Below are 22,906 nucleotides of genomic sequence, written 5' to 3' on the forward strand. Positions count from 1 at the left end.
TCCGTCCAAACCATGGCGTACCTCGCTCTCCGCGGTGACTCGTGCTTCACGGCCGCCGAGGCCCAGAAGCTCAAGGACCAGATCAACAAGGTCGCTCCCATCAAGGTCTCGGTCCTCCATGGCGCCTGGGTCTACTACGCCCACATCCAAGGCGACGCCGAGGCGGCCAAGGCCAAGCTGGCCCAGCTGCTTCCGCTGCCCGCCGACGCCGCCAGCGCCGAACCCCTTTCCCATATCGGCTTCACCCGCAAGTGGTACGTGACGCCGCGCTACAACTCGCCATGGAGCACCAAGGCCACCAGCATCGCCGAGGTCTGCGGCTTCGGCAGCCAGATCCGCCAGATCGAGCGCGGCCGCGTCATCACCATCGACTTTGAGCAGCCCTACAACGACCAGACCGTCCCCTTCCGCGACGTTCTGCACGACCGCATGACCGAGACCTTTGCCCTCGAGCCCCCCGAGCTCGCCGCCATGTTCGCCGAGGGCCGGCCGGCGCCCCTCGAGGTCGTCGACATCTTCGCCGGCGGCCGCGACCCCGTCCAGGTCCTCGACGAGTACAACAGGGCCAAAGGCCTGGCCCTCGACCCCTCCGAGGTCGAATACCTGGTCGACCAGTTCACCAAGCTGGGCCGCCCGCCCCACGACATCGAGCTGTTCATGTTCGCCCAGGTCAACTCGGAGCACTGCCGCCACAAGCAGTTCAACGCCAGCTGGACCATCGACGGCCTGGCCAGGGACAAGTCCCTGTTCGAGATGATCCGCAACACCCACAAGGCCACCCCCGACTTCACCGTGTCCGCCTACAGCGACAACGCCGCCGTCATGGAGGGCGAGGCCAACGCCGGCTTCTGGGCCCCCGACTACGCGACCGGCTCCTGGAAGCTGCACAAGGAGCGCCTGCACGTCCTGGCCAAGGTCGAGACGCACAACCACCCGACCGCCATCGCCCCGTTCCCCGGCGCCGCCACCGGCTCCGGCGGCGAGATCCGCGACGAGGGCGCCGTCGGCCGCGGCTCCATGCCCAAGGCCGGCCTCTGCGGCTTCTGGGTCTCGGACCTGCTGATCCCCGACCACCGCGCCCCCTGGGAGCTGGACGTCGGCCGCCCCGCCCACTTCGCCAGCAGCCTCGACATCATGCTCGAGGCCCCGATCGGCAGCGCCCGCTTCAACAACGAGTTCGGCCGTCCCTGCCTGGCCGGCGTGTTCCGCACCCTCCTGACCCCGGACGACACCAAGGCCGAGGGCGAGTTCCGCGGCTACCACAAGCCCATCATGATCGCCGGCGGCGTCGGCACCGTCCGGGAGAAGCACGCCCTCAAGAAGCCCGAGCACGTCCAGGAGGGCGCCCACGTCATCGTCCTCGGCGGCCCGGCCATGCTCATCGGCCTGGGAGGCGGCGCCGCCTCGAGCAAGGCCTCGGGCGAGGCCAATGCCGATCTGGACTTTGACAGCGTCCAGCGCGGCAACCCCGAGATGGAGCGCCGCGCCCAGATGGTCATCAACACGTGCGTCGCCCTCGGCGACCAGAACCCCATCGCCATGATCCACGACGTCGGCGCCGGCGGCCTCTCCAACGCGCTCCCCGAGCTGGTCAAGGATGCCGGCTTCGGCGGTCGCTTCGAGCTTCGCCAGGTCGAGAGCGTGGATCGCAGCATGAGCCCGCTCCAGATCTGGTGCAACGAGGCCCAGGAACGCTACGTCCTGCTGGTCAACAGCGACGGCATGGAGCGCTTCGCCAGCATCTGCGGTACGTACACGAGCCCTTTGGTGCTGCATCGCAGCTGTTGATACGTGACGTTTTGCAAAGCTAACCCATGGTTTTTCTTTTGTTCCCAGAGCGCGAGCGCTGCGGCTTTTCCGACGTTGGCACCGTCCTCTCCCGCGAGCAGGACGGCGTCTCCCGCCTGATCCTCAGCGACAGGGAATCCAAGGAGTACCCGCTCCCCATCAACGTGCCCATGGACGTTCTCTTCCCCAAGGGCCGGAGGCTGGAGCGTATCGTGAGCTCCAAGAAGCCCGCCTGGCCCGCGTTCGACCCCGCCGCGGCCCTCAGGGCTGCCGTGGGCGATTCCGCGAGCGACGCGGAGCTTTTCAAGGCCGCCGTCCAGCGCGTCTTTTGGATGCCGTCCGTTGGCTCCAAGTCGTTCCTCATCACCATCGGCGACCGGACCGTCGGCGGCCTGTCGGTCCGCGATCAGATGGTTGGCCCCTGGCAGGTGCCCGTCGCGGACGTTGCCGTGACCGTGACGTCCTTCAACCTGGACGGCGCCAGGACCGGCGAGGCCATGGCCATGGGCGAGAAGCCCACGCTGGCGCTCATCTCCCCCGCCGCGTCGGCGAGGATGGCGGTGGCCGAGGCGCTGCTCAACCTCGGCGCCGCCGACATCAAGGGCGGCAGCCACCGCGGCGATCTGCGCCGCGTCAAGCTCTCGGCCAACTGGATGGCCGCGGTGAACCACCCCGGCGAGGGCGCCGCGCTCTACGAGGCCGTCGAGGCCATCGGCATGGACCTGTGCCCCAAGCTCAACGTCAGCATCCCCGTCGGCAAGGACTCGACGTCCATGAAGTCGTCGTGGAGGGACGGAGAGACCAAGAAGAGCGTCACCGCCCCCGTGTCGGTGGTCATCTCGGCCTTCACCCTGGTCGAGGACGTCCGGCGCACCTGGACGCCCCAGCTCCGCCGCGTCGAGGACGTGGGCGAGTCCGTCCTGCTGTACGTCGACCTGGCAGCGGGCCGCAAGGCGCTGGGCGGCTCCGCCCTCGCGCAGTCCCTGGGCGCCATCGGCCACGAGTGCCCGGACGTCCGCGACGTCGACCTCCTCAAGGACTACTTCGACGCCCTCGCCCAGCTGCACGAGAGCGGCATCGTGCTCGCCTACCACGACGTGTCGGACGGCGGCCTGATCACCGCCATCGCCGAGATGATGTTCGCCGGCCGGTGCGGCGTCGACGTCATGATGGACGGCATCGCCGCCTCGGGCGGCCTGTCCGACCTGCTCGACGCCCTCTTCCACGAGGAGCTCGGCGCCGTCTTCCAGGTCCGCGCCGCCGACGAGATCAACTTCAAGCGCTGCTTCGCCACCTGCGGCCCGCCGCCGGGCCTGATCCGCAAGTTCGGCGTCGTCAAGCCCGCCGCCAACCAGACCCTCACCCTCCGCCACGGCGAAGGCGCCCCCTTCGTCACGCTCGACCGCGCCGAGATGCAGCAGTGGTGGTCCAAGACGTCGTACGAGATGCAGAAGCTCCGCGACACGCCCGCCTGCGCCGAGTCCGAGTACGCCGCCATCCTCGACGCCGAGGACCCGGGCCTGTCGTACAACCTCACCTTCTCCCCCTCCGAGAGCATCACCCCGCTCAAGGCGTCCATCTCGAGCTTCCTCGGCAAGACGCCGCGCGTGGCCATCCTCCGCGAGCAGGGCGTCAACGGCTACGCCGAGATGGCGTTTGCCTTCCGCGCCGCCGGCTTCGACGCCGTCGACGTGCACATGACGGATATACTCTCGGGCCGGCTGTCGCTCGCCGACTTTGTCGGCCTCGCCGCGTGCGGCGGCTTCTCGTACGGCGACGTGCTCGGCGCGGGCCAGGGCTGGGCCAAGTCGGTCCTCCTCCACGAGGGCGCGAGGCGCGAGTTCGCCGCCTTCTTTGAGCGCAACGACACGTTCGCCCTGGGCGTCTGCAACGGCTGCCAGATGCTGTCGCGCCTCAAGGAGCTCATCCCGGGGGCCGAGCACTTCCCCACCTTTGTCGACAACGCCTCGTCGCAGTTCGAGGGCCGCTTCTCCATGGTCAAGATCGAGGACAACCCGGCCGCGCCCAGCGTCTTCTTCAACGGCATGCACGGCTCCAGCCTGCCCATCGTCGTGTCGCACGGCGAGGGCCGCGCCCAGTTCGCCTCGGAGGCCGACTTCCGCGCCCTCACCGAGGAGGGCGGCATCCGCCTGCGCTACGTCGACAACCGCCTGCAGGTGACGGAGCGGTACCCCTACAACCCCAACGGCAGCCCGGCCGGCGTGGCCGGCGTGTCGAGCAAGGACGGCCGCGTCCTGGCCATGATGCCCCACCCGGAGAGGACCATCCTGGCCGACGTGGCCAGCTACGTGCCGCCCGACGAGGTGGGCCAGTGGGGAGAGTTTGGGCCCTGGCTGCGCATGTTCAGGAGCACGAGGCGCTGGGTGGGCTAAGCGAGACGCCTGCCCCATGTCTACTCTTGCCTTGGGATGGGGGAGGGGAATGGGAGGGATGGTTTGTGCTTGTGGGCTCGTGGGCGCGTGGGATGGGATGCGGATTGGGCAGGGGGGGGGGGGGGGTACGGCACCAGGGTTGTTGGGATACCTATTTCTATATACATGCATATGCGAGAAAACAACAGTACACAAAGACTTGAGCACCTAGATAGATGGGCGGCGGTTTTTCTTTTTTTTTTTTTTTTGGTCTTTTGTCTTTGCTTGTTTCGTTCTGTTAGAAGATCCGTCGTAGCTAGTCAAAGTGGCGTCCAGGCGTCGTTCAAAAGACAATGTCGTTCCGTTCCATGCGAGGTTGAATGCCGAAACGTGCCCATGCGCATGCAACCCTACGCACGAGCAGACCTGCGGAAGAAGTAGTCATGATACGGGGAGGGAGGCGACGAAGCACGCCGAACGCCAAACGAGACAAGGATCAAGGGACGCATCAAACAAGAGAGACAGTCGACGCCTCGTGACTCTATAATAAAGCTACCTGGGCAGCGAGGTAAACGAGGCAGGGCCGTTTTTGCAAAGGTCGTAGCGAGGTAGGAAATCTAACGAGGTAGGGAATCGTGCATCGTCCAAGCTCATCGTGCCCATTAAGTTACCTGGAACCGCCCCGGCCAGCACCGCCCATCAGGTTCCTAGCCCTGTTGATTGTGTCGCGTCAGCATCTACCTTGGACCAGGTCTTTCTCTCTCTCTCTCTCTTTCTCTCTCTCTTGGTAAGGGTAAAGGGGGTGATGAGGGGAGAAGAGAGAAAAAGAACGTACATCTCAGCAATGCTCGGGTCCGACATGAGCGAGCCGATGTCCGGCATGCCCCCGCCGCGGCCAAACTGATCCGCCAGCTGGCGCAGGCGCGGGTTGTTCATGAGGTTGGCCATCATCTCCGGGTTGCTCATCAGGTTCTGCGCCATGCTCGCAAACATGGGGTTGTTCATGATGGAGGCGAAATCCGGCAGGCCGCCGGCGCCGGCGCCGGCACCGCCGCCGGCACCGCCGCCAAACATGCCCGCCAGGTCCGCCAGGCCGCCGGCACCGGCGCCTGCGCCCGCGCCCGCACCGGCGCCCGCGCTGCGGACCGACTGGGCGGCGGCGGCCTCGTCCGCCTCGAGCTCCTCGACGCGCCTCCGGGCCGTCTCGTAGCCCTTCTTCATGGCCTCGCTGCCGCCGTTGCCCTCGTACTCGATGCCCTTGGCGTAGGCCTCCATGGCGCCCTTGGCGTCTCCCAGGGCGAAGCGGGCGAGGCCGAGGCGGGACCAGGCCTTGGTGTAGCGCGGGTCGATGGCGACGGCGGCCTCGGCGTCGGCGCGGGCCGCCTCGTGGTCGCGCGCGGCCGAGTGGGCGGCGGCACGGTTGGAGAGGTAGATGGGGTTGGTGGGGTGGAGGGCCAGGGCCTGGGTGTAGAGCGAGATGGCGAGGGGGTAGTCCTTGGCGGCCATGGCGGCGTTGCCTTTGGATTTGAGGGCCTCGGCCTGCTTCTTTTGTTCTTCGGTGGGTTCGGAGGAGGAGGAGGAGGAGGAGGAGGAGGAAGCGGCGGCGGCGGCGGTCGATGAGGAAGAGGCGGCGTCAGAGGAGGAGGCGGGTTTGGGCGGGACGGCGTTCTTGAGCTTCTCGTAGACGGAGTAGATCTGGAAGAGAGACTGGGTGCCGATGGCGGCGGAGAGGGCGTCCTTGTCGGAAGGGTCGACGTTGAAGGACTCGCTGATGCAGTTGATGGCGATGTCGATCGAGTCCTTCTCCTCGGCGGTGAGGGTGCCGTCGGTGAGGGAGGTGGAGAGGAAGTCGCAGATGGCTAGCGCCAGGCGCTGCTTGGGTGTTTGTTGTTGAGCCTGGGAGGGCGAACATTAGCATAGATCAAAAAGAAATAGCAACGGGCATGAGGAGTAAGATGGGTAGAGGGGGGGGCATGGCGATGTCGTCGTCGTCCGCTATCCGCTGCAAGGAGAGAGAGGGCTCTCAGAGGGAGGGGTAACAGATGCATGGGGCCTTTACCATGGTCAAGTGGCGGGTTCAAGCGACGCAGCAAAAACAAAAAAAGGAGGCGTTGCTTGAGCGGTGGTAGGGAAAGGTGAAAAAGGTCGGGCGAAGGGTCTGGGTCTTGCAGTTATTTCTTGTTTGCAACCCAAGAAGCGGAAGCAAGCCAACCTAAAGGAGAGAGAGAGGTGTGTGTGTCGGGCGGATTCCATGCCCGTCGACGGAGGGGCTGCAACAAAAAGAAGTGGGGCAGCCGGCTGCAGCGTGGGGTAGGCTGTTACACGGTGACGTAAGGTACGTGTATTGCAATGTATTCTGTAACGAGCGTCTCGTGTACTGTGTACCCTGGTGTGCCCTGGGGGGCCAATCCTCCATTCCGGATTGGTGGTGGTGGTGGTTGGTGGGGGGGAAAGGCGGCTGATGTCAGTCAGTAACAGTAGGTGAACCTACCCTGGGCAAGGCTGCTTGCTTACCGATTTCAGCTGAGCCTCTTCTCTCTTCCTCCTTAAGCTAAGCTCACTAGTTAACTTACCTGTAAGCCAAGATACCTAACTAACCTGGCTGCCATCCCCCTACCTACCTACCTACCTACCTACCGTCTACATACCTAGCTACCTGATTTTTCCTCTCCTTTTCTTTTCTCCCTTACCAATTCTGTAGGCTACCTCGGTCCTTGCAACATCCATCGAGCCTCACCATCACCACGAGGCCCGGCGACGGGCCTGCTTGCCACCACGGTCCGGCATCCGACATTCGACATGCGACTCCGAATCGAGCACTGAGGGAAGACACCTAGAGCCCACCCCCCCCCCCCCCCCCCCCCCCCGACCGCCTTCTTCCACCCCGGAACACCCAGCGCCTTCGCGTCTCGTCTCGTCTTCTCGTTGTCCCTTGCAGGCTGCACGCTGGCGGTCTCGATCTAGATCACAATGCCTCCTCCTCCTCCTCCTCCCAAGAGCAGCGCGTACGCCATCGGCAACGCGCCCATCGCCACCAATGACCAGCGCGTCTGCTTCATTTGCCTCCAGACCGACACCGACACGCCCAACACGACATGGGTCAACCCGTGCCCCTGCAGCCTCGAGGCTCACAACCACTGCATGCTACGATGGATCGCCGAGATGGAGTCGTCCCCTCAGCGCGTCAAGGACGGGTTCCGATGCCAGGCATGCAAGGCGCTCATCACCGTCGAGGATCCCTTCGACTCGGTCGTCGCCCTTCAGGACGCCTGGGTCCGCCGCTACAGTCGCTGGTCGCCGGCCTTGCTGGCCTTGGTCGTCTCGACCGGCTGCGTCACCGCTTCCGCGAGCTATGGCATGGCCGCCTTCAAGATCTTTGCCGGCCCGGAAGTCGCCAACATATGGTTCTTTCGGCGGCCGCGGCTGGTGGCCATGATCACCAAGGCCTTGGCACTGTCGACGATCGGCCCGGGCATCATCCTCCTGCGCTGGATCCCCTCCGTGGGCATGCCTTTGCTCCTGCCCGTCTCCTTCATGGTGAGCCGCCCCCGTCATGGCCGTCGTGCCGTCGCGCGCATCGTGATTGACGCCCTCCTCTGCAGTACTCCGCGCATCTCGTCGCCACCGACAACCCCTTCGAATGGCCGCCCTCTCCCCAGTGGGCCATGGCGCTGCTGCCATGCCTTCACCTCTGCTACTCCCACGTCTTTTGGGACATCTTTGGGTCCCTGGACAGGCGGCTCAACCGTATCCTTCGCGGCCTGCCCCCGGATGAGAATAATGCCGGTGCGGAAGCCCAGGAGGCGGCCCCGCAGGACGCCGCGTTGCAGGCGGCCCAGCAGGAGCCTGCGGCCAACGACCGCCAGGACGGCGGGGTTTCCGGTAGGATTTCGGCCCTGTTCGGAAACATCAGCCAGTGGTTCAGCGAAACCTTTCTGGACACGGTGGAAATGGATATCGGAATCGAGGTCGAGGTGGACGATCGGTATGGCGTTAGGATCCTCGCCAACGCCGACGTGGTGGACCTGGACAATGACGACCAGGATGCCAACAACGCCGCCGACCGAGACGAGCCGGATGCCGACGGCGAGTACAGGGAAGAAATCATCTTCGAAGCTAGCTATGCAATGCCGCCACGGCAGCCCGCCGCGAACCCGGCGCTGGCGCAAGCAGCGCAACAACCCGCTGCCCTGCAGAACCCCACGTCGCCACCCCCATCACCACCACCGCCACCACCACCGCAACAACCCCAAGCCCACACCCGACCCAACAGCAACAACAACGACGACCCAGCTAACGACAACAACACCCCCGCGCCCCCCGCCAACCCCGGCCCCCTAGCCCTCATCAGCAACAGCATCATCACCTCCCTCCTCTTCCCCTTCATCTGCTACGGCATGGGCGAGCTGCTCCGCGCCCTCCTCCCGCGCCGCATGACCACCGCCCCCGTCACCTCGATGCTGTCCTGGGGCGTCGGCCGGCCGCCGGGCCTGCTCCAGCAGCGCTGGGGCCGGAGCTTCGCGGGCGGATGCCTGTGGGTGGTGCTGAGGGATCTGTTGTCGCTCTACGCCAAGTACAGGCGCGCGCAGATGCGAGGGAAGAGGAGGGTGAAGAACGTGCCGAGGAAGCAGGGGAAAGGAGCATCGTCGAACGGGACGGGGATGGTGGGTACGTGTTCGGGTTGAGAGAGTAGAGGAATTGTGTGTGCGCGTGTGCGTTTGCCCATACGGGCAGAATGGGGTCGGTTGTTTTAATTTTCTATTTCTTTTCTTTTTTTTTTTTTTGTGCATGAGCAGCGAATTGGACCGGCGTATACACAACATGGCTTTCTTATTTAGCGAGGATATCCCCCTTTCCCCCCCTTTCTACACCTATGCAGAAATGTGCTTTACTGGGCACTTGTAAGTCGACAGACAGATTGGGCTTCCTCCGTGAAGAGGAGGGAGGTTTATGGGAAGCCAAGAACGGGGTTACAAACACATGGCAGCCGTAGGAGCAGCATCAACAACAGCACCCTCGAGCTCAGCACAGCAATGCCGGAGCGGTCAATGACTTGATGAAGCCCTGGACCGGAAGCACTTCTTGTACGAAGTTTCGTTCTTGTCCCGCCCCCTACATCGCAAGAGTCGCCTGCGTTGAGCTTGGGGCGGGCCCGGTTGGGCCCTACTATCCCAACCAAGCCGATCCGTGGTTGCAAGCGAGGCGACGTTAGCACATGACAAACCTCCAGCTTCATGCAACTCCTGTGCCCTTCATCAGCTGCGTTTCCCGACGCTGCTGGTACATACGGCCATACCCACAAGAAAGCACGGGATCCCGTCCGCTCTCCCCTAGTTAAGCTTGTGAGGGCTCGAGTAGTAGTTGGGTCGGTGACGACCAGCGAATGCCGGGTGCTGTATGTTTTCTTTTGTTGCACGTTTCTTTTTTCTTCACCGCTGGTGGTTTTCTTGTTCGGTTTTCTACTTGGTATTCATCTAGCCGCCTTTTTCTCTGTTTCTCTTGGTCTCAAGCACAAGAGGGATGCCTTGTCTTGTCGGCAGCTCCCGCCTCGGCCTTGCGTCGAGGAAGCCCCTTTTTGAGCCGAGAACATGACGACCACCACGCAGAGAGAGAATCATCACCGTCCGTCCTAGGTTACTCAAGACACAAACGTAGCATTTTCCCTCGCACCGTAACCCGAAAAGTCGGCAGAGTAGTAAGTAGAGGAAAGCAGAAGAAGTAATGTACAGCCCGCAACCCTTGCGGTACCCTGTTTTTTTCCCTACCCTCTTTACATCTTACACACCCCCTCCTCCGTAGCGCACCCGGGCTTCATGCCATACCAAGCGTTCCTGTTACTTGCTTGGCCTCTGTTTGAGAAACCAAACCGCGCCGGTGTTTCGTTAGCGACGGGTCCCCAGTTGCGACATCGCGTCTTGTAGGGAGCGCGTCTCCAAAGCAACGTACCGGGCAGTTGGGACAGGTGCACGCGCCCTTGGGGCAGTTGCAGGTGCCCGTGGAACCGCAGCCGCAGTCGCTCATGGTGGTGGCGCGGCGGTTGTTTGTTGTTTGTTGAAGAGAGATGAAGTTGGTTGGGTGGTATGGTTGGGGTCCTGAGCAGAGCAGAGCCGAACTTGGAAGAGATGGGAAAGAGATGGGAAAGCCTGGTTTGATGGTTGTTGACGGAGCCGAGCGGGGAAAAGAATAGGGCAGAGGGAACAAGACGTCTAAATACCGAGGGGGTGGACAGCTGAGAGAGGAAATGCAGGAGATGCTGATCACCGGACATGAGTGGCGGTACGATGACGTTGGGGTGCGCATCCGTCCCGTCTGGATATGTCATTCGTCCTAGGTTCGTCCTAGGTCGCGGAAGCATTGATATGAATGAGCCCGAGATCCGCGAGGCCCGATGGAAGCTGCACATCCCGTTTTCTTTTGCCGGGGAGGAGAAAACCCCGAGCCGATGAACAGATGATGAGCCGTAGGTGCTGCTTTCGCTGATCACGTCGACTACTCTAAAGGGGTGTGCAATGAATCACCCCGAGGTCCGTGCAGAACAGGAGCCCGGGCTCTCATCCCCGGCCGCATCACCCCCTTCCCCATCCCTGTGCAGCCAATATTCAATGCCTCTGATGCAAGTTCTCCCGTCGACGGCTCCATGCGAATATCACCCGCCGCCGCTGTCCCCAACGATACCAAGAAAGCGATGTTGCATCACCTCCGCTCTGCTACTTGATACACGGCGCTCCCCCCGCCAGGCCTGCTCACCACCACCGCGGCCGCCTTTTGCTCCTCCGTCAGGTCCAGCTTGCTATAGTACCCCTTTTCCCACGCGGCCTTGACCGCCTCCACGCGGTCCGCGGGCACCAGGTGCACGCTGCACCCGCCCCAGCCCGCCCCCGTCAGGCGGCTGCCGTAGCTGCCCGCGGCCCGGGCCAGATCGCAGAGCGCGTCGATCTCGGGACAGCTGCACTCGTAGTCGTCGCGGCACGAGGCCTGCGTCTCGTTGAGGAGGGCGCCGAGGCGGGCGTTGTACTCCGACGTGTCCTGAGGCGAGGCATCGGCCGTCGTTTCGCCGTTGCCCTGTTGTTCTTGTTGCTGCTGCTGCTGCTGCGCCCGCCCTTCCTCGAGCAGCGCCATGAACCGCAGCACCCTGGCCGCCTCGAGGAAGACGTGCAGCGCGCGCTGGCGGAGCTTGAACCGCTCCGCGCGCACGGGGATGCGCTGCGTGAAGCGGGCGTGGAGCTCGTCGGCGGTGACGCCGAGCGCGCGGGCGACGTCCTCGCGCGTGTAGCCCTCGGGCCGGTCGAGCGTCGCCGCCGCCAGCGCGGCCAGCTCGGCCAGCTGGTCCGCCGCGGGCTTGCGGGCGGCGCCGCCGCGCTCCTGCAGGGCAAAGTACGTCTCGTGGAACCCGCGCAGGCTGACGCCCAGGGGCGAGGCGTCGGCGGGGAGCTCGGTGCCGGGAGGGTTGAGCGCGGCGTTGAGGTAGGCGGCGGCCAGGCTGCACTCGACGACGCGCAGGTTGAAGTGGACGGGCGCCGTGACGACCTTGTCGGCGGCGACGAAGGATTGCGCGACGAGAAAGGTCAGCTCCGGGCGGGTGGGCGGTAACCGCACCGGCCGGGCCGCGAGGCGCGGGCTGAAGGAGACGAAGAGCGCGGAGCCGCGCTCGGAGAGGACCGAGGCGGATTGATCCATCCTGGAGGGGGCCGACGGTCAGCGGCAGATCTTGGCTCGGCGCCGAGGTATCTAGATGGCATGGAAAAGGGACCTTACCCGCCCGAGTTGACGCCCACCGCCCGCTCGCTCACGATGGCGAGCTTGGCCAAGGCCGTCTTGTCGACCTCCTCGCCGTTGGCGACCAGGACGGCCAGGGCGCTCGCGCTGACAAAGGCGGCGCTCGAGCTGAGCCCGCCGCCGGCGGGGACGGTGCCGTCCATCAGGATCTGCATGCTCTTGGGCCGGAAGCCGGCGCCGTGCTTCTCGCGCAGCAGCTCCAGGGCGCCGCGCAGACCCGCCTTGAAGTAGTTTGTCCACTCGTGGACGGCAGGGTCGATGTCGACCGTGTCGTACGGCACGTCAAACTCCCGGGAGGGGAACCTGGACGCCTGGACGTTGGCGATCTTGATCTTGAAGGTGCCGTCCCGGGCCGGGGCGAGGTCGGTCGACACGGCGAGCAGCGCGTCGGCCTCAACGGCCATGGGAAGCACCGAGTAGAGCGAGTAGTCAATGTGCTCGCCGATGATGTTGACTCGGCCCGGGGAGCGAGAGACAAACTCGGCGGCGCGGCCGTAGGTCTCTTGAAACTGGGCCAGCAGCTTGTTCCATCTCGACGTCTGCGACGCCAGCGCATCCGCGGCATAGATGGCCTCGAGAGAGCGCACCACGGGGACCGTGCCAGCCATGGGGTGGGAACGCTGATGAAACAACCGCCGAGGGAAAGCTTGAAGGAATATTCCAAAGAATGTAGGTTGGCAATGATTTGGTATTCTTCGTAGCAAGCGCTGGCGAATGCGATTCGCCTGCGGCGGCCGAGTGGTGATGGGGACAACCGAAGTGTGTTTCCCCGCAGATGATGCAGTAGTAGTAAGTGCTGAAGAGCGGGCTCCGAAATAGGGATGAGACACTTCACCCGTCCAGTCGAAGATGCGTAGCAAACTTTCGAAGGAATTCAGTCGCCCTTTTTATTTTCTTTTTTTTCCTTTTTTTTTTCTTTCTTTTTTTGGAATGGGCTGTCTCCCGTCGTTGTGTCATGCAGGTCAGATGTACTCGGATAATCAACCTTGGGAATCATGAGCAGTGTCGTCTGCAATCCCTAGGTACATACCTAGGTACGTACGTACCTAGGTTTGGGGCTAGTATCCAACCGATCGGTGCCGAGGTATGTGTTGACGTCAAGGACTCACATCCATCCTCCTAGGATCTTCTTCGAGTCCCTTGATCTTCAACTGACAGAATACCATGACATGGTGAAACCGCGAGTAAGATCCGACAAGAATTAACACACTTCAGATAGGTAACTAGGTAGGTACCCCACCCTTGGTAGTCATCAGGTCCAGGTATCAACATCCAATCCAAGATGACAACGGATGCAAAGCATTCCGCCGCTCAACCCTCAAGACGGCTGCTCAAACCCGTGTGGTATCCATTCCATTTCGTCCATTCAGTATGTACAATCTGCCATGTGTCGGGGCAGAAAAGATGATGCAAACAACAAGATGTGCTCGGTCTCGCAACCAGACTCCCAAATCCTACAAACGATCCGTATAACTCAACTTTTTTTTGGCTTAACCCCCCCCCCCCCCCCCACCCACCATTGTACATGACCCCCAGGATGACCCTCAGATCCATGATGGCAGATACATGCCAAGTCCTAACCCAGAGAATTTTTTAGTTCTTTCCCTTTTTTCGATCCGTTCCGCACGGTAGATAGGTGGCGACAGCCCAGCGAATTCGTCTGGGCCCATTAAAGAGGCAAGGAGTAAAACGTCTTGACGAGCGTCGCTTAACCGTGGAGACCACCGGTGCGCTGGCGCATCAGCTCTCTCCTCTGCTTATCCTTTTCTGTTTCAAACGGTTAGCTCCATCAAGCACAAAACAAACACCGCCAAGAGGGACGAAACATCAGGGCCACATACCACCATCCCAGGTGATGAACTCGTGCAGGCCCGAGCCGCCCGGAACCATGGGCAGCACGGGAACCTTCTTGTCCGTCACCACCTCGAGCAGGGCCGGGCCGTCGGTGTTGATCAGCCACGTGAGGGCATCCACCGTGTCATCCGGCTTGACCAGGCGCCTGTGCTGGATGCCCATCGAGTCGGCCAGCTTCATAAAGTCGGGGTTCTGCTGGTGGGTGTGCGAGTAGCGGTCCTCGTAGAAGAGGTTCTGCCATTGCGTCACCATGCCCTGCTCCTCGTTGTTGAGCACGATGATCTTGACGCCAATGTTGAACTGGCGAGCCGTGGCCAGCTCGGTCAGCGTCATGGCGAACGAGGCATCGCCGTCGATGTCGATGACCAGGGCGTCGGGCTTGGCCACCTTGGCGCCGATGGCGGCCGGCAGCCCGTAGCCCATCGTGCCGAGGCCGCCCGAGGTGATCATGGTCCGGGGGTGCCGCCAGCGGAAGTGCTGGGCCACCCACATCTGATGCTGGCCGACGCCCGTGGCGATGTACGTGTTCTCCTTGCGGTCGGCGCACAGCTTGCTGAGCTCCTCGATCAGCGTCTGGGGCTTGATGAGGCCCGAGCGCTCGGCCCTCTCGTAGGCGTCCAGAGGCCACTTCTTCTTCCACTCGTTGATCCGGTCGAACCAGGCCTTCCGGTCCTCCATCGTCTTGGGCTCCACGTGGGGCAGGAGCAGCTTCAGGTTCGCGCCGAGATCGCCCTCGATCGCCTCGGTAGCCTGCACCACCTTGTTGATGTTCTTGGGCAGGATCTCAAAGTGGATGATGCCGCCGCGGCCCTCCTTGGCGGCCGCCTTGGCGGCCGGCGCGAACTTGGCCAGGCTGCCCGTCACGCGATCGTCGAAGCGACCGCCGAGGGCGAGGATGAGGTCGGCCTCCTGCATGGCCATGTTCGCGTAGGCGGAGCCGTGCATGCCCAGCATGTGCAGGGACTTGGGGTCGAGCTCGTCAAAGGCGCCCAGGCCCTGCAGGGTGGTGGTGACGGGAATGGACGACTTGTCGGCCAGCTCCCGGAGCAGCTCGGTGCCGCCCTCGGAGCAGATGACGCCTTGGCCGGCGTAGATGACGGGCTTCTTGGCGATGTTGATGAGGTTGGCGACGCGGCGGATCGAAGCGTCCAGCTGCTTCTGGGTGAGCTCCATGATGGCGCGCGACGCGGCGCTCGGGTGGGCCGGGAGGGTGGAGTCGGCCGGGACGGCCTTCCGGAGCACGCCGGCCGTGATGTCCTTGGGCAGGTCCACAAGGACGGGGCCGGGCCTGCCGCTGGTGGCGATCTCAAAGGCCTCGTTGATGCGGCGCGGCAGCTCGGCGACGCTCTTGACCATGACGTTCCACTTGGTGCAGGACCGCGAGATGCCCACCACGTCGGCCTCCTGGAAAGCGTCGCTTCCGATGGCCGAGGTAACGACCTGGCCGGTGAAGACGACCATGGGCGTGCCATCGGCGAGGGCGTCCGCCATGGGGGTGACAACGTTAGTCGCGCCGGGGCCCGACGTCACCAGCACCACGCCGGGCTTGCCCGACGCCCGCGCGTAGCCCTCGGCCATGTGGCCGGCGCCCTGCTCGTGCCTCGGCAGAATGAAGTCGAAATGGGGCGAGTTGTAGATGGCATCGAAAACGGGAAGGATGGCGCCGCCAGGGTAGCCGACTGTGCGGAGAGCGTCAGCAAGACGTCCAACGGCGACCGGCCGAGGCCGAGCCATTCAGCCATCAGGGTGGGGGAAAGACGCACAGATATGCTTCACTCCATGCCTCAGCATCATCTCGTGGAAGATCTCGCCGCCGGTCATGCCAATAAATCTAGATAAGAAGGCTGATGTTAGTCGCGCTGGTTGGCGCAGGGCCGCGGGGCCGGGGGCCGGGGGCAGCACGGCGGGAGCGGCGGGAGCGGCGGGAACATACGACTCATCGACGTCGCTCTTCTTGGGGTTGACGAGGGGCTGAACATGACTCCTGTCCTTGCTGCCGGAGCTGGCCGAGGTGCTGGCGGTGGTCTGCGTAGCGCTGTCGGGCCCAAGGGGTCAGCCGGTCGGTCAAGACGAGGTCGATAGTGAGTCACCCCACCAAGGGGAGGGTACATAAAACCCGGGATGAAGGGGGGGGGGGGGAAGAGGGAAAGCTCACGTCGCCGTGGGTTTGGCGGCAGCAGTTGAGTGATTCCTCAGATTGGACAGGCCATTTTGCCTCGAGGCCAGCGCGGTGGCTCTTTGACCGTGTGTGAGGGTGCGTGTCTGGACGGGCCGGGCGTTGGCGATGCCCTTGAGGGCGCGCGCGGTCTGGCGGAGCATCGTGGGCCGGAGGAAGATCGGCCAGAAGGGCACGGCAGTCGAGTCGGAACAAGAACAAAAAGAACAAGCAACAGACGAAGCTGCTACCTGAAAAAGACGACGCCGGGACTCGAATCCTTCATATGAAGGCGATGGGATGAGTCAATGGGCTCTCCAAGTCGTTTTGGGAGTTGTGGAAGAAAGAACATCGACTGCCCGGGCCAGACCATGGGCTGACCACTTTTGGGGCCGGTCTTGAGCCACTCCGGCCTCTGAATCTCAAAATTTTGGCCATGGATTGTGGGGTAAAAACACGTTGGCAGGGGTGGCACAGGCCACTTTCGCCCGCGCAGTGGCGATGTCGGAAGCACGCCGCAGCGTCTGGTTGGTCACAATCCTCCATCCACTGCCTACAGCCGGCTACCATGTTACGCCTTTTCCACCTTATTTCCCCCCCCAGCTTCATCGGTTCCGAGGCAAGGCGGTGCAACTCGATCTCGATGTGGCCAACCTCAGAAACCGAACCCTCTTGGCTTTGGGACCTTCTCCCTCTACATACACCGTAGCTGGTCTTGCATTCCCGATACCACCTGCTGATTCACCCGGACGCACCCCGTCCCCGGCCCGTCTCTTGGGTTCTGAGTTGGGTGACACGGCATGCCAACCAAAGCTGCCACGACGCCCTGGGATGAATGGCTGCTGCTGGCGGGTGCGGGGCCGGGAACAACGCTTCTCCGCAGCCTTGCAAAGGCGCCCCGGATGCCCAGGGCTGAGGAAATTCCCCGGTGCATCAGCCACTCGACGTGGCTTGGACGCAAGAGTCCATCTTCACGCTCCGTCCGCGGCCCTGTGGCTCCAGCAGCTCGTCACAACAACAAAATCCGGTCCCGGAACAAACGCTCCTTGTGACAGGTTCTGGGAACCCACACTGGATGCTTCGGCTGCAACCTCGACCACTAGGCCGGGACGGAACGGGTAAAGCGGCCCCGCTGGAAGCTCGATGACACCGGCTCCACAGTCTGGAACGCACATGCGTGCGTGGTGCGTGCCGGGCCAATTTGGCTGTCCATCGGTTGTCGGTCGGTTGTTCGTGTTGTGCTGTGCTGTTGAGCTGGGCTTCCCTGTGATGAGATAGGTATCCTGGGTGTCGATGGCATCGGCATAGTAAGCAACGAAGGTATCTACCCACCGTGCGCCAGCTGGCGCACCTGTCAACACGCAAAAGATCCCTGCCGAGTGCGTCTTTGTTGTCACGCCGGAATCGCTAGCTGTGCCGGCTGTGGCGTGCCCGGGGTGGAGCGCCCGTTATGGCTCTCCACCCATGTCCGTGACGCCTCCAGCCATCCCCGTATCGGACACGGCCGGCAAGACCCACTTTTCCCGGAGCTGCCGATCCGCCGTCGCTGGACCAACGCCGAGGACCCCCGGACCACGGGTTCTGGACGCCCTTCACGGGCCAATCCGCCGGGCAGGGAGTCCCAAGTATCTCGGGCAGGCTACGTACGGTGTGGCTGGTATGGTCGACCAGCTAGCAGGTCAAGAGGCCAGGTTGTCAAAAACGCCTTCGTTCATAACAAGGAAAAAGAAAACTCCACAATTGCAAATGCTCACCGCTCAGCCCTACTCCCGCGCTGGTCAGGTAGTGGCGAAAGAAAAAGGCTACAAAACCCCTCGCGAGGGGTTTCTACGTGGATAAGCAGTGCAGGGGAACCTGATCTACTCGAGCTTCTTTCTGAGCACGGCCTGGGGAGCTCGAACGAAAACACAATTACACAGGACCAGGAAACAGACAAGCCGGAGACTGGTCTCTGATTGCTCCCTCGTAGTGCTTCCTCACAGAAACTCCAAACCCCAGTTGACAACCCAAACCGTCACCGAGGCGCCAACTTCCCTCATCCCACGCTCATTCAAACGGTAGGGAGAGACGCAGAGTTGGGGATGGGGGATCTCGTCACAAACCCTCTCTGTAGGAACCCACAAGACCCAATCAATGGTGTGGTTAGCTTTGCCCTTTTCTAGCGAAGCATTCGAAATTATTGACTAAAACATATGAGCTTCCACTCGACAAGGAGAGACGGTCTACGCTCCCGTGTGCCGCAAAAGCGCCATGCGAAGGCCGTCCCTCCAACCAAAGAAACGCGTGGAGGGTGTCAGGGGGGAAGCAGGGACAGTATACCGTCCAAGGGGGGCGACGGGGCGGCAACGTGAAAGAGTCAACTCACAGCAAAGCAAGCGTCAAGTCGCCATGGATCTTGGCCTTCAGCTCGATCTCAATCTCCAGGTTCAGATCCAGCCTCAGCTTGAGCGGGTTCTTTCCGCCGCCGTCCTTCTGCGGCTGGGCAAGCTGCTGTTGCTGCTGCTGCCGGCGCATCATCATCTGCCTCTGCTGCTGCTGCTGCTGCTGCTGCCGCGCTACTTGGTCATCGTAGTCGTCGTCGGAGTACGCTTGATCGTCCTCGTCCTCGTCCTTCACTTCTTCTACTTCCTCGTCGCTGTGATAGTCGCGATGATGCTTCCCGCCGGGGCGAGGCCGCCGCGCCAGCTGTTGGTTCTGCGCTAAAGGTGCCGTATTTTTCCGCTGCATGAACCTAGGCTGGGGTTTGTCGTCGGCGGCTGTGGGCGTTGGGGGTTGGGAGAGGGTGGGGCTCTTTCCGGGTCCGTCGTGCGCCGCTTCGTCGTCCTGCTGAAGAGCCGGAACGGGTTCGTCTTTGGATGAGCCCGCCGGCGATGGTGGATTCGACGCTTCCTCTCGCTTCTCGGTTTTGGAGATCTTGCTTGGATCATCCGACTTTTGGTGGTCGTCCTCGAGCACGCGCTGGTTCTCTTCTCCGGGGTCATCCTCGGAGGAGTCCTCCTCGTCTCCGGCCTCGGTCTTGCGTTGTGGTGGTTGTTCCATGGTAGCCCGAGCGTCGCCGTCGTCTTCTCGCTCCTCTTCAGCCATTGTGTGATGTGGAGGTTGCTCTGGCTGAGCTGGATTCGAGTGCTGGGGCTCCGCCTGCTCTTGTTCTGGCCGGTCGGACTGGGCGGGCGTTGACTGTTGTTCAGACTGCTGTTGTTCAGCCCGGTCCTGGAGCTTCTTGGGTTTCTTTCCGCCCTGAATGCCGTTAGGCTCGTTGCTTTTAGGAGAGAAGGAAGCTCAACCATGGCATCTTACCGGCATTGTTGAAGATGTTGCTTAGAGTTGTTGCCCGGGTCCTCTTGTTCACTCACGAACCAAAGCTATTTGGCGGGATCGTGGGGTCTCCGCAGATAAATGTGAACCAAAGCCTAGGCGTTGCTATTCCAAGTTCAGGAGCATCGGAGTTCAAACAGGCTTCAAAGGTCTACATGATCCAGGACGATAGTTGCAGCCGTCCCCAACGAGATCATTCTATGGTAAGAATCGGTGACGACATAGGCGTCTCTGCCAAGCAGTAGCCTGCAGCTGGAAGCAAGCTCCCGTAATCATGTGAAGACGGGAGCCTTGAGGACATCAGGGTGACGTCGGTGGTGGGGGTTGGGGTGCAGCGTCCTTGGCTCGTGGAAACGAAAATGCAAACAGCTTCCTGGGCATACTTCATGCGGGTCCAACAGCCAATCCCCTTGGAGGACAGGTACACCATCAAGACTCGAGTCTCGCAGAATTCAGAAGGATCGGAGGTGGGATGTCGCAGTCGCATGACGGGACGGCAGGGAAACCATGGAATAACACCGTTAGATGCCATCTGGACTGTTCTATAACGCTACTGAATGCATGAGCTTCCGCAAGCGATGTCCTCTGTCTCCTGGCATACTCTCTGCTACGCATCTCACCTCCATCTTTCGGAGGGCTCGCTTGACCTTTCACGCAGCACATCCCCCCCTTTGAAGCGGACAGCTTCGAAACCATGCCGATCGGGCTGCTTCTCATCGGGGCCATCCCCACCACGATTGGCGTCTGCGAGGCTCTAAGCGCCCAAAAGAAGGCGGATGCAGCAGCCAAAGAGAAGGCCAAATTCCACCTGACCGCTACCGTTTCGCTTGACGGACGGGGCCCGATCGAGTGCCTGTGTGTGCTCAAAAATGGGCACGTAAGTGTTTCCCCCCCCCTCCCTCCGGACGCTCCATTCTCGACATGACGTAAGGGGGGTCCTTCGCTGATGCTCAGACGAATCGCCAGCTTTGGATCGACCACCCTTCCTTTCCCGTCCCCAACGGTCACAAGTTCACAGGCTACTACTTCACCTACCCATCCGAAGCCAAACCGCTAGGGCTGGTGAGCACCATCGCCGACGATCCGCCCATGCTCAACTGGATCTTTGTGGACCAGGACACCGGTTGGGTGAGGCACGGGTCGCGGCAGGACACCCTGAAGGAGGGCACCATCGTCGGGCCGTGGTACTGGAGCGAAGGAGGCGAGGACGGCGACAAGTGGCTGACGCTCGAAGGCGACGCGGCAAGCTTCGTGGCCGTGCAAGTCGGGGACGATGACGACAGGAGGTGGGCGGTCGCGTGGGACAGGGATTCAGGCTTCAGCGCGGGGAGGCGTGCCGTCCCTGTGACGACGGGAAACGGACGAGAAACGGAAGCCAAGATCACGCCAGGTCCCGGCCAGGGGCACGCCGTCACCCAGGCGAGTCGGCGGGGGCGGCGGGGGCGGCCAAAGTGGGTGCCCATCATGCTCCGAAGGAGGATGCAGCTTGGAATGGAGAGTCGATATGTCAAGGGTGAGGATAGGTGACGACGATGAGCATCATCCAACGTAGGTCTGAATGGGATGGGGTGTCTCTGCCAAGGCTGTGCTGCTGTATGATGACCTCATCGAGCATCTGCCTCTGATGCATCCAAACCTTGTTTTGAGAGCGTCTCTCCGGTGTAAGAAAATAGAAAATGCAACCTTTATTAACTCGGCAGATGGATCACCAATGGTTCCTGAAGAGATAGCGCGTTCCATACAAGTTGGAAAGTTGGTCCTCGCCTTCGAAGGATTGTTTACCTCCTGAACCTTGCATACCAACAAACCAACCCCCCTGTCGCGTCCATTATCATGGCTTCGAAAAGCGGCTCCGAAGAGAAGAGACCCCGGCGTCAACAACAACAACAGGCGTACGAGTCCGAGGGCGAAGAATCGGCGGAAGAGTACCTACCTCAACCGCCAGCGCGGAGGCGTCGGCAGCAGGTTGCTCAGCGGAGGCGCCCCAAAGGCGGGCCGCTCGACGGCCTCGCCCTCGACAGCGTCACGGATACGGCGGGCGGGCTCGTCAACTCGGCCACGGGCGTGCTGGGGAACGTCGCGGGCAACGCCGTCCAAGATGGCTCCAAGGGAAGCAAGAGCGACACCTTGAGGCTCCGTCTGGATCTCAACCTCGATATCGAGATCACGCTCAAAGCCAAGATCCACGGCGATCTGGAGCTTGCCCTGTTGTATGTCAACCCCCCTTTTTCCCCCTCCCTCGTTTACAGCTGCCTCCCCTTGCCTTGGGAATGCCATCTAGCACCCACCGTCGCCGAGCACAGTTCCCCCGTTGTTTCTCGGGCGTTCAAGTGAGCAGAGAAACCTCCCGTGAAAGTGCCCACATGGCTTTCAGATTTTCGAGCGACGTTTGTTTCGGCGTTCCCCTCGTCCATCACGCACCCGCTCCTGTCATCATATTTCTCTTCCTTACCTGGGGCTAAAGGACGTCGTAGAGAAACTTGAGCTTCAGGGGCGCGTCCTGTTGGAGAGGCCGCTTGTTGCGCATAAGCTTCGCCGATGGAGGGAGGGAGGTGGTGGTTTTTGTGGCTTCGGAGAGTTGCTTGGTCTTGTTGTACAAGGAAAACGGGCTAATTGCTTAGGAATTGAAGCAACTAGCAAACGCACCGCCTGCGAGGCAGCCAGGCTTTTCGGCAATGTGTGTGGTATGAGGAGGTCGAGGTCTAGCTTTATAATTACCTAGCGGTTGTGGGTTGATCGGAAACGGTGGGAAGGAAGTAATTTATCACGTTGTTTTCCTAGACTCATCTATTACTTTCCTACATGGGTCCTGGGCAAGGCTTTGGAGGGACTTCAGGTTGTTTCAGGTGGGGTTTCTTTGATTTCTTTCCTAGCCAGTGGCAGATTCTGCAGCTGAATTTCGTCATTCCGCAGCCGTTCCCAAGCTCGGGTGAGTTCTGGTGCAGAGGATAATACCGAAGGAGCAAGTGGCGAGCGGTAGTTGAACGGCTGGGGACGGTTGGAAATAGGGAGAATTTCTCAGAGCCGAGCTGTTGTAACTTTTACAAGAATTATTATAAAGAGCCCAAAGTTTGAGTGCTAAAGCTGGATCATGTTAATAATAATGCATCAACAGAGTTGAGCACCTAATTCATCGCTGAAAGACGATGGCACTCTTTACCAATTGAGCAGAGGTTTGGGTTTCCCCCATACCACCACGACGGTGAGGACCTATCTGAGTTCAGGTACCTAGGTAGGGTTACCTACCAGGTACCGTAAGTAGGTACATCGGCCAGAATGGTTGAGACGGGGGAGCGGCTCAGCCAAGCCGGCGGTGTCATGATGTCATCCTGCATCCCGTTCGAGCAGCTACCAGAACATGGAAATGGACCTCCTCTGCTTGTGCCGCCGTGGTACGTGCGGTATTACCGCTTCCTTGATTAGAGTTCATCCGTGGTATGTCTAGGGGACATGGCTCAGCCTGTTGTCTTTTTTTTCATAGCGTCATCTACCCGACGCCTCGCTCACTTAGACGCCTTTGACTCGCCACAGTTCAGCAAAGCTACATAGCACATGGTGATTGGAAAGCACACCTTTCCAAGGCATCGGGACCGTTCTGGAAGCACGCTCTCCTGACAACCTCTCATTCTCTTGTTCGAACTCGGGG

The 22,906-nt window shown here is 61.6% G+C and overlaps 8 protein-coding genes across 8 annotated transcripts; 4 read left to right on the forward strand and 4 right to left on the reverse strand.

Moving 5' to 3' along the window:
- Positions 1–12: 12 nt before the first annotated feature.
- On the forward strand, positions 13–4,181 carry VTJ83DRAFT_5100 (uncharacterized protein; the record flags this gene model as incomplete). The annotated part of the gene is made up of 2 exons (XM_071011664.1): positions 13–1,747; positions 1,837–4,181. 2 exons carry the CDS (start codon positions 13–15, stop codon positions 4,179–4,181), a joined length of 4,080 nt encoding a protein of 1,359 aa, XP_070866550.1.
- Positions 4,182–4,827: 646 nt separating this feature from the next.
- VTJ83DRAFT_5101 (uncharacterized protein) lies at positions 4,828–6,222 on the reverse strand (the record flags this gene model as incomplete). The annotated part of the gene is made up of 3 exons (XM_071011665.1): positions 4,828–4,873; positions 4,996–6,056; positions 6,220–6,222. The coding sequence occupies 3 exons, from the start codon at positions 6,220–6,222 to the stop codon at positions 4,828–4,830; spliced, it is 1,110 nt and encodes a 369-aa protein (XP_070866551.1).
- Positions 6,223–7,130: 908 nt separating this feature from the next.
- On the forward strand, positions 7,131–8,845 carry VTJ83DRAFT_5102 (uncharacterized protein; the record flags this gene model as incomplete). Its single annotated transcript, XM_071011666.1, has 2 exons — positions 7,131–7,697; positions 7,763–8,845. 2 exons carry the CDS (start codon positions 7,131–7,133, stop codon positions 8,843–8,845), a joined length of 1,650 nt encoding a protein of 549 aa, XP_070866552.1.
- A 1,149-nt stretch (positions 8,846–9,994) lies between these two features.
- On the reverse strand, positions 9,995–10,181 carry VTJ83DRAFT_5103 (uncharacterized protein; the record flags this gene model as incomplete). Its single annotated transcript, XM_071011667.1, has 2 exons — positions 9,995–10,009; positions 10,107–10,181. 2 exons carry the CDS (start codon positions 10,179–10,181, stop codon positions 9,995–9,997), a joined length of 90 nt encoding a protein of 29 aa, XP_070866553.1.
- A 672-nt stretch (positions 10,182–10,853) lies between these two features.
- Positions 10,854–12,544, reverse strand: VTJ83DRAFT_5104 (uncharacterized protein; the record flags this gene model as incomplete). Its single annotated transcript, XM_071011668.1, has 2 exons — positions 10,854–11,838; positions 11,916–12,544. 2 exons carry the CDS (start codon positions 12,542–12,544, stop codon positions 10,854–10,856), a joined length of 1,614 nt encoding a protein of 537 aa, XP_070866554.1.
- A 1,100-nt stretch (positions 12,545–13,644) lies between these two features.
- VTJ83DRAFT_5105 (uncharacterized protein) lies at positions 13,645–16,109 on the reverse strand (the record flags this gene model as incomplete). Its single annotated transcript, XM_071011669.1, has 5 exons — positions 13,645–13,703; positions 13,778–15,469; positions 15,554–15,621; positions 15,724–15,825; positions 15,946–16,109. The coding sequence occupies 5 exons, from the start codon at positions 16,107–16,109 to the stop codon at positions 13,645–13,647; spliced, it is 2,085 nt and encodes a 694-aa protein (XP_070866555.1).
- Positions 16,110–19,954: 3,845 nt separating this feature from the next.
- VTJ83DRAFT_5106 (uncharacterized protein) lies at positions 19,955–20,787 on the forward strand (the record flags this gene model as incomplete). The annotated part of the gene is made up of 2 exons (XM_071011670.1): positions 19,955–20,137; positions 20,227–20,787. 2 exons carry the CDS (start codon positions 19,955–19,957, stop codon positions 20,785–20,787), a joined length of 744 nt encoding a protein of 247 aa, XP_070866556.1.
- Positions 20,788–21,093: 306 nt separating this feature from the next.
- VTJ83DRAFT_5107 (uncharacterized protein) lies at positions 21,094–21,888 on the forward strand (the record flags this gene model as incomplete). The annotated part of the gene is made up of 2 exons (XM_071011671.1): positions 21,094–21,470; positions 21,882–21,888. 2 exons carry the CDS (start codon positions 21,094–21,096, stop codon positions 21,886–21,888), a joined length of 384 nt encoding a protein of 127 aa, XP_070866557.1.
- Between the last annotated feature and the right edge of the window lie 1,018 nt (positions 21,889–22,906).

The sequence above is a fragment of the Remersonia thermophila genome, chromosome 4 (genome assembly GCF_042764415.1).
Source record: "Remersonia thermophila strain ATCC 22073 chromosome 4, whole genome shotgun sequence".
In the NCBI taxonomy this organism is placed as follows: domain Eukaryota; kingdom Fungi; phylum Ascomycota; class Sordariomycetes; order Sordariales; family Chaetomiaceae; genus Remersonia; species Remersonia thermophila.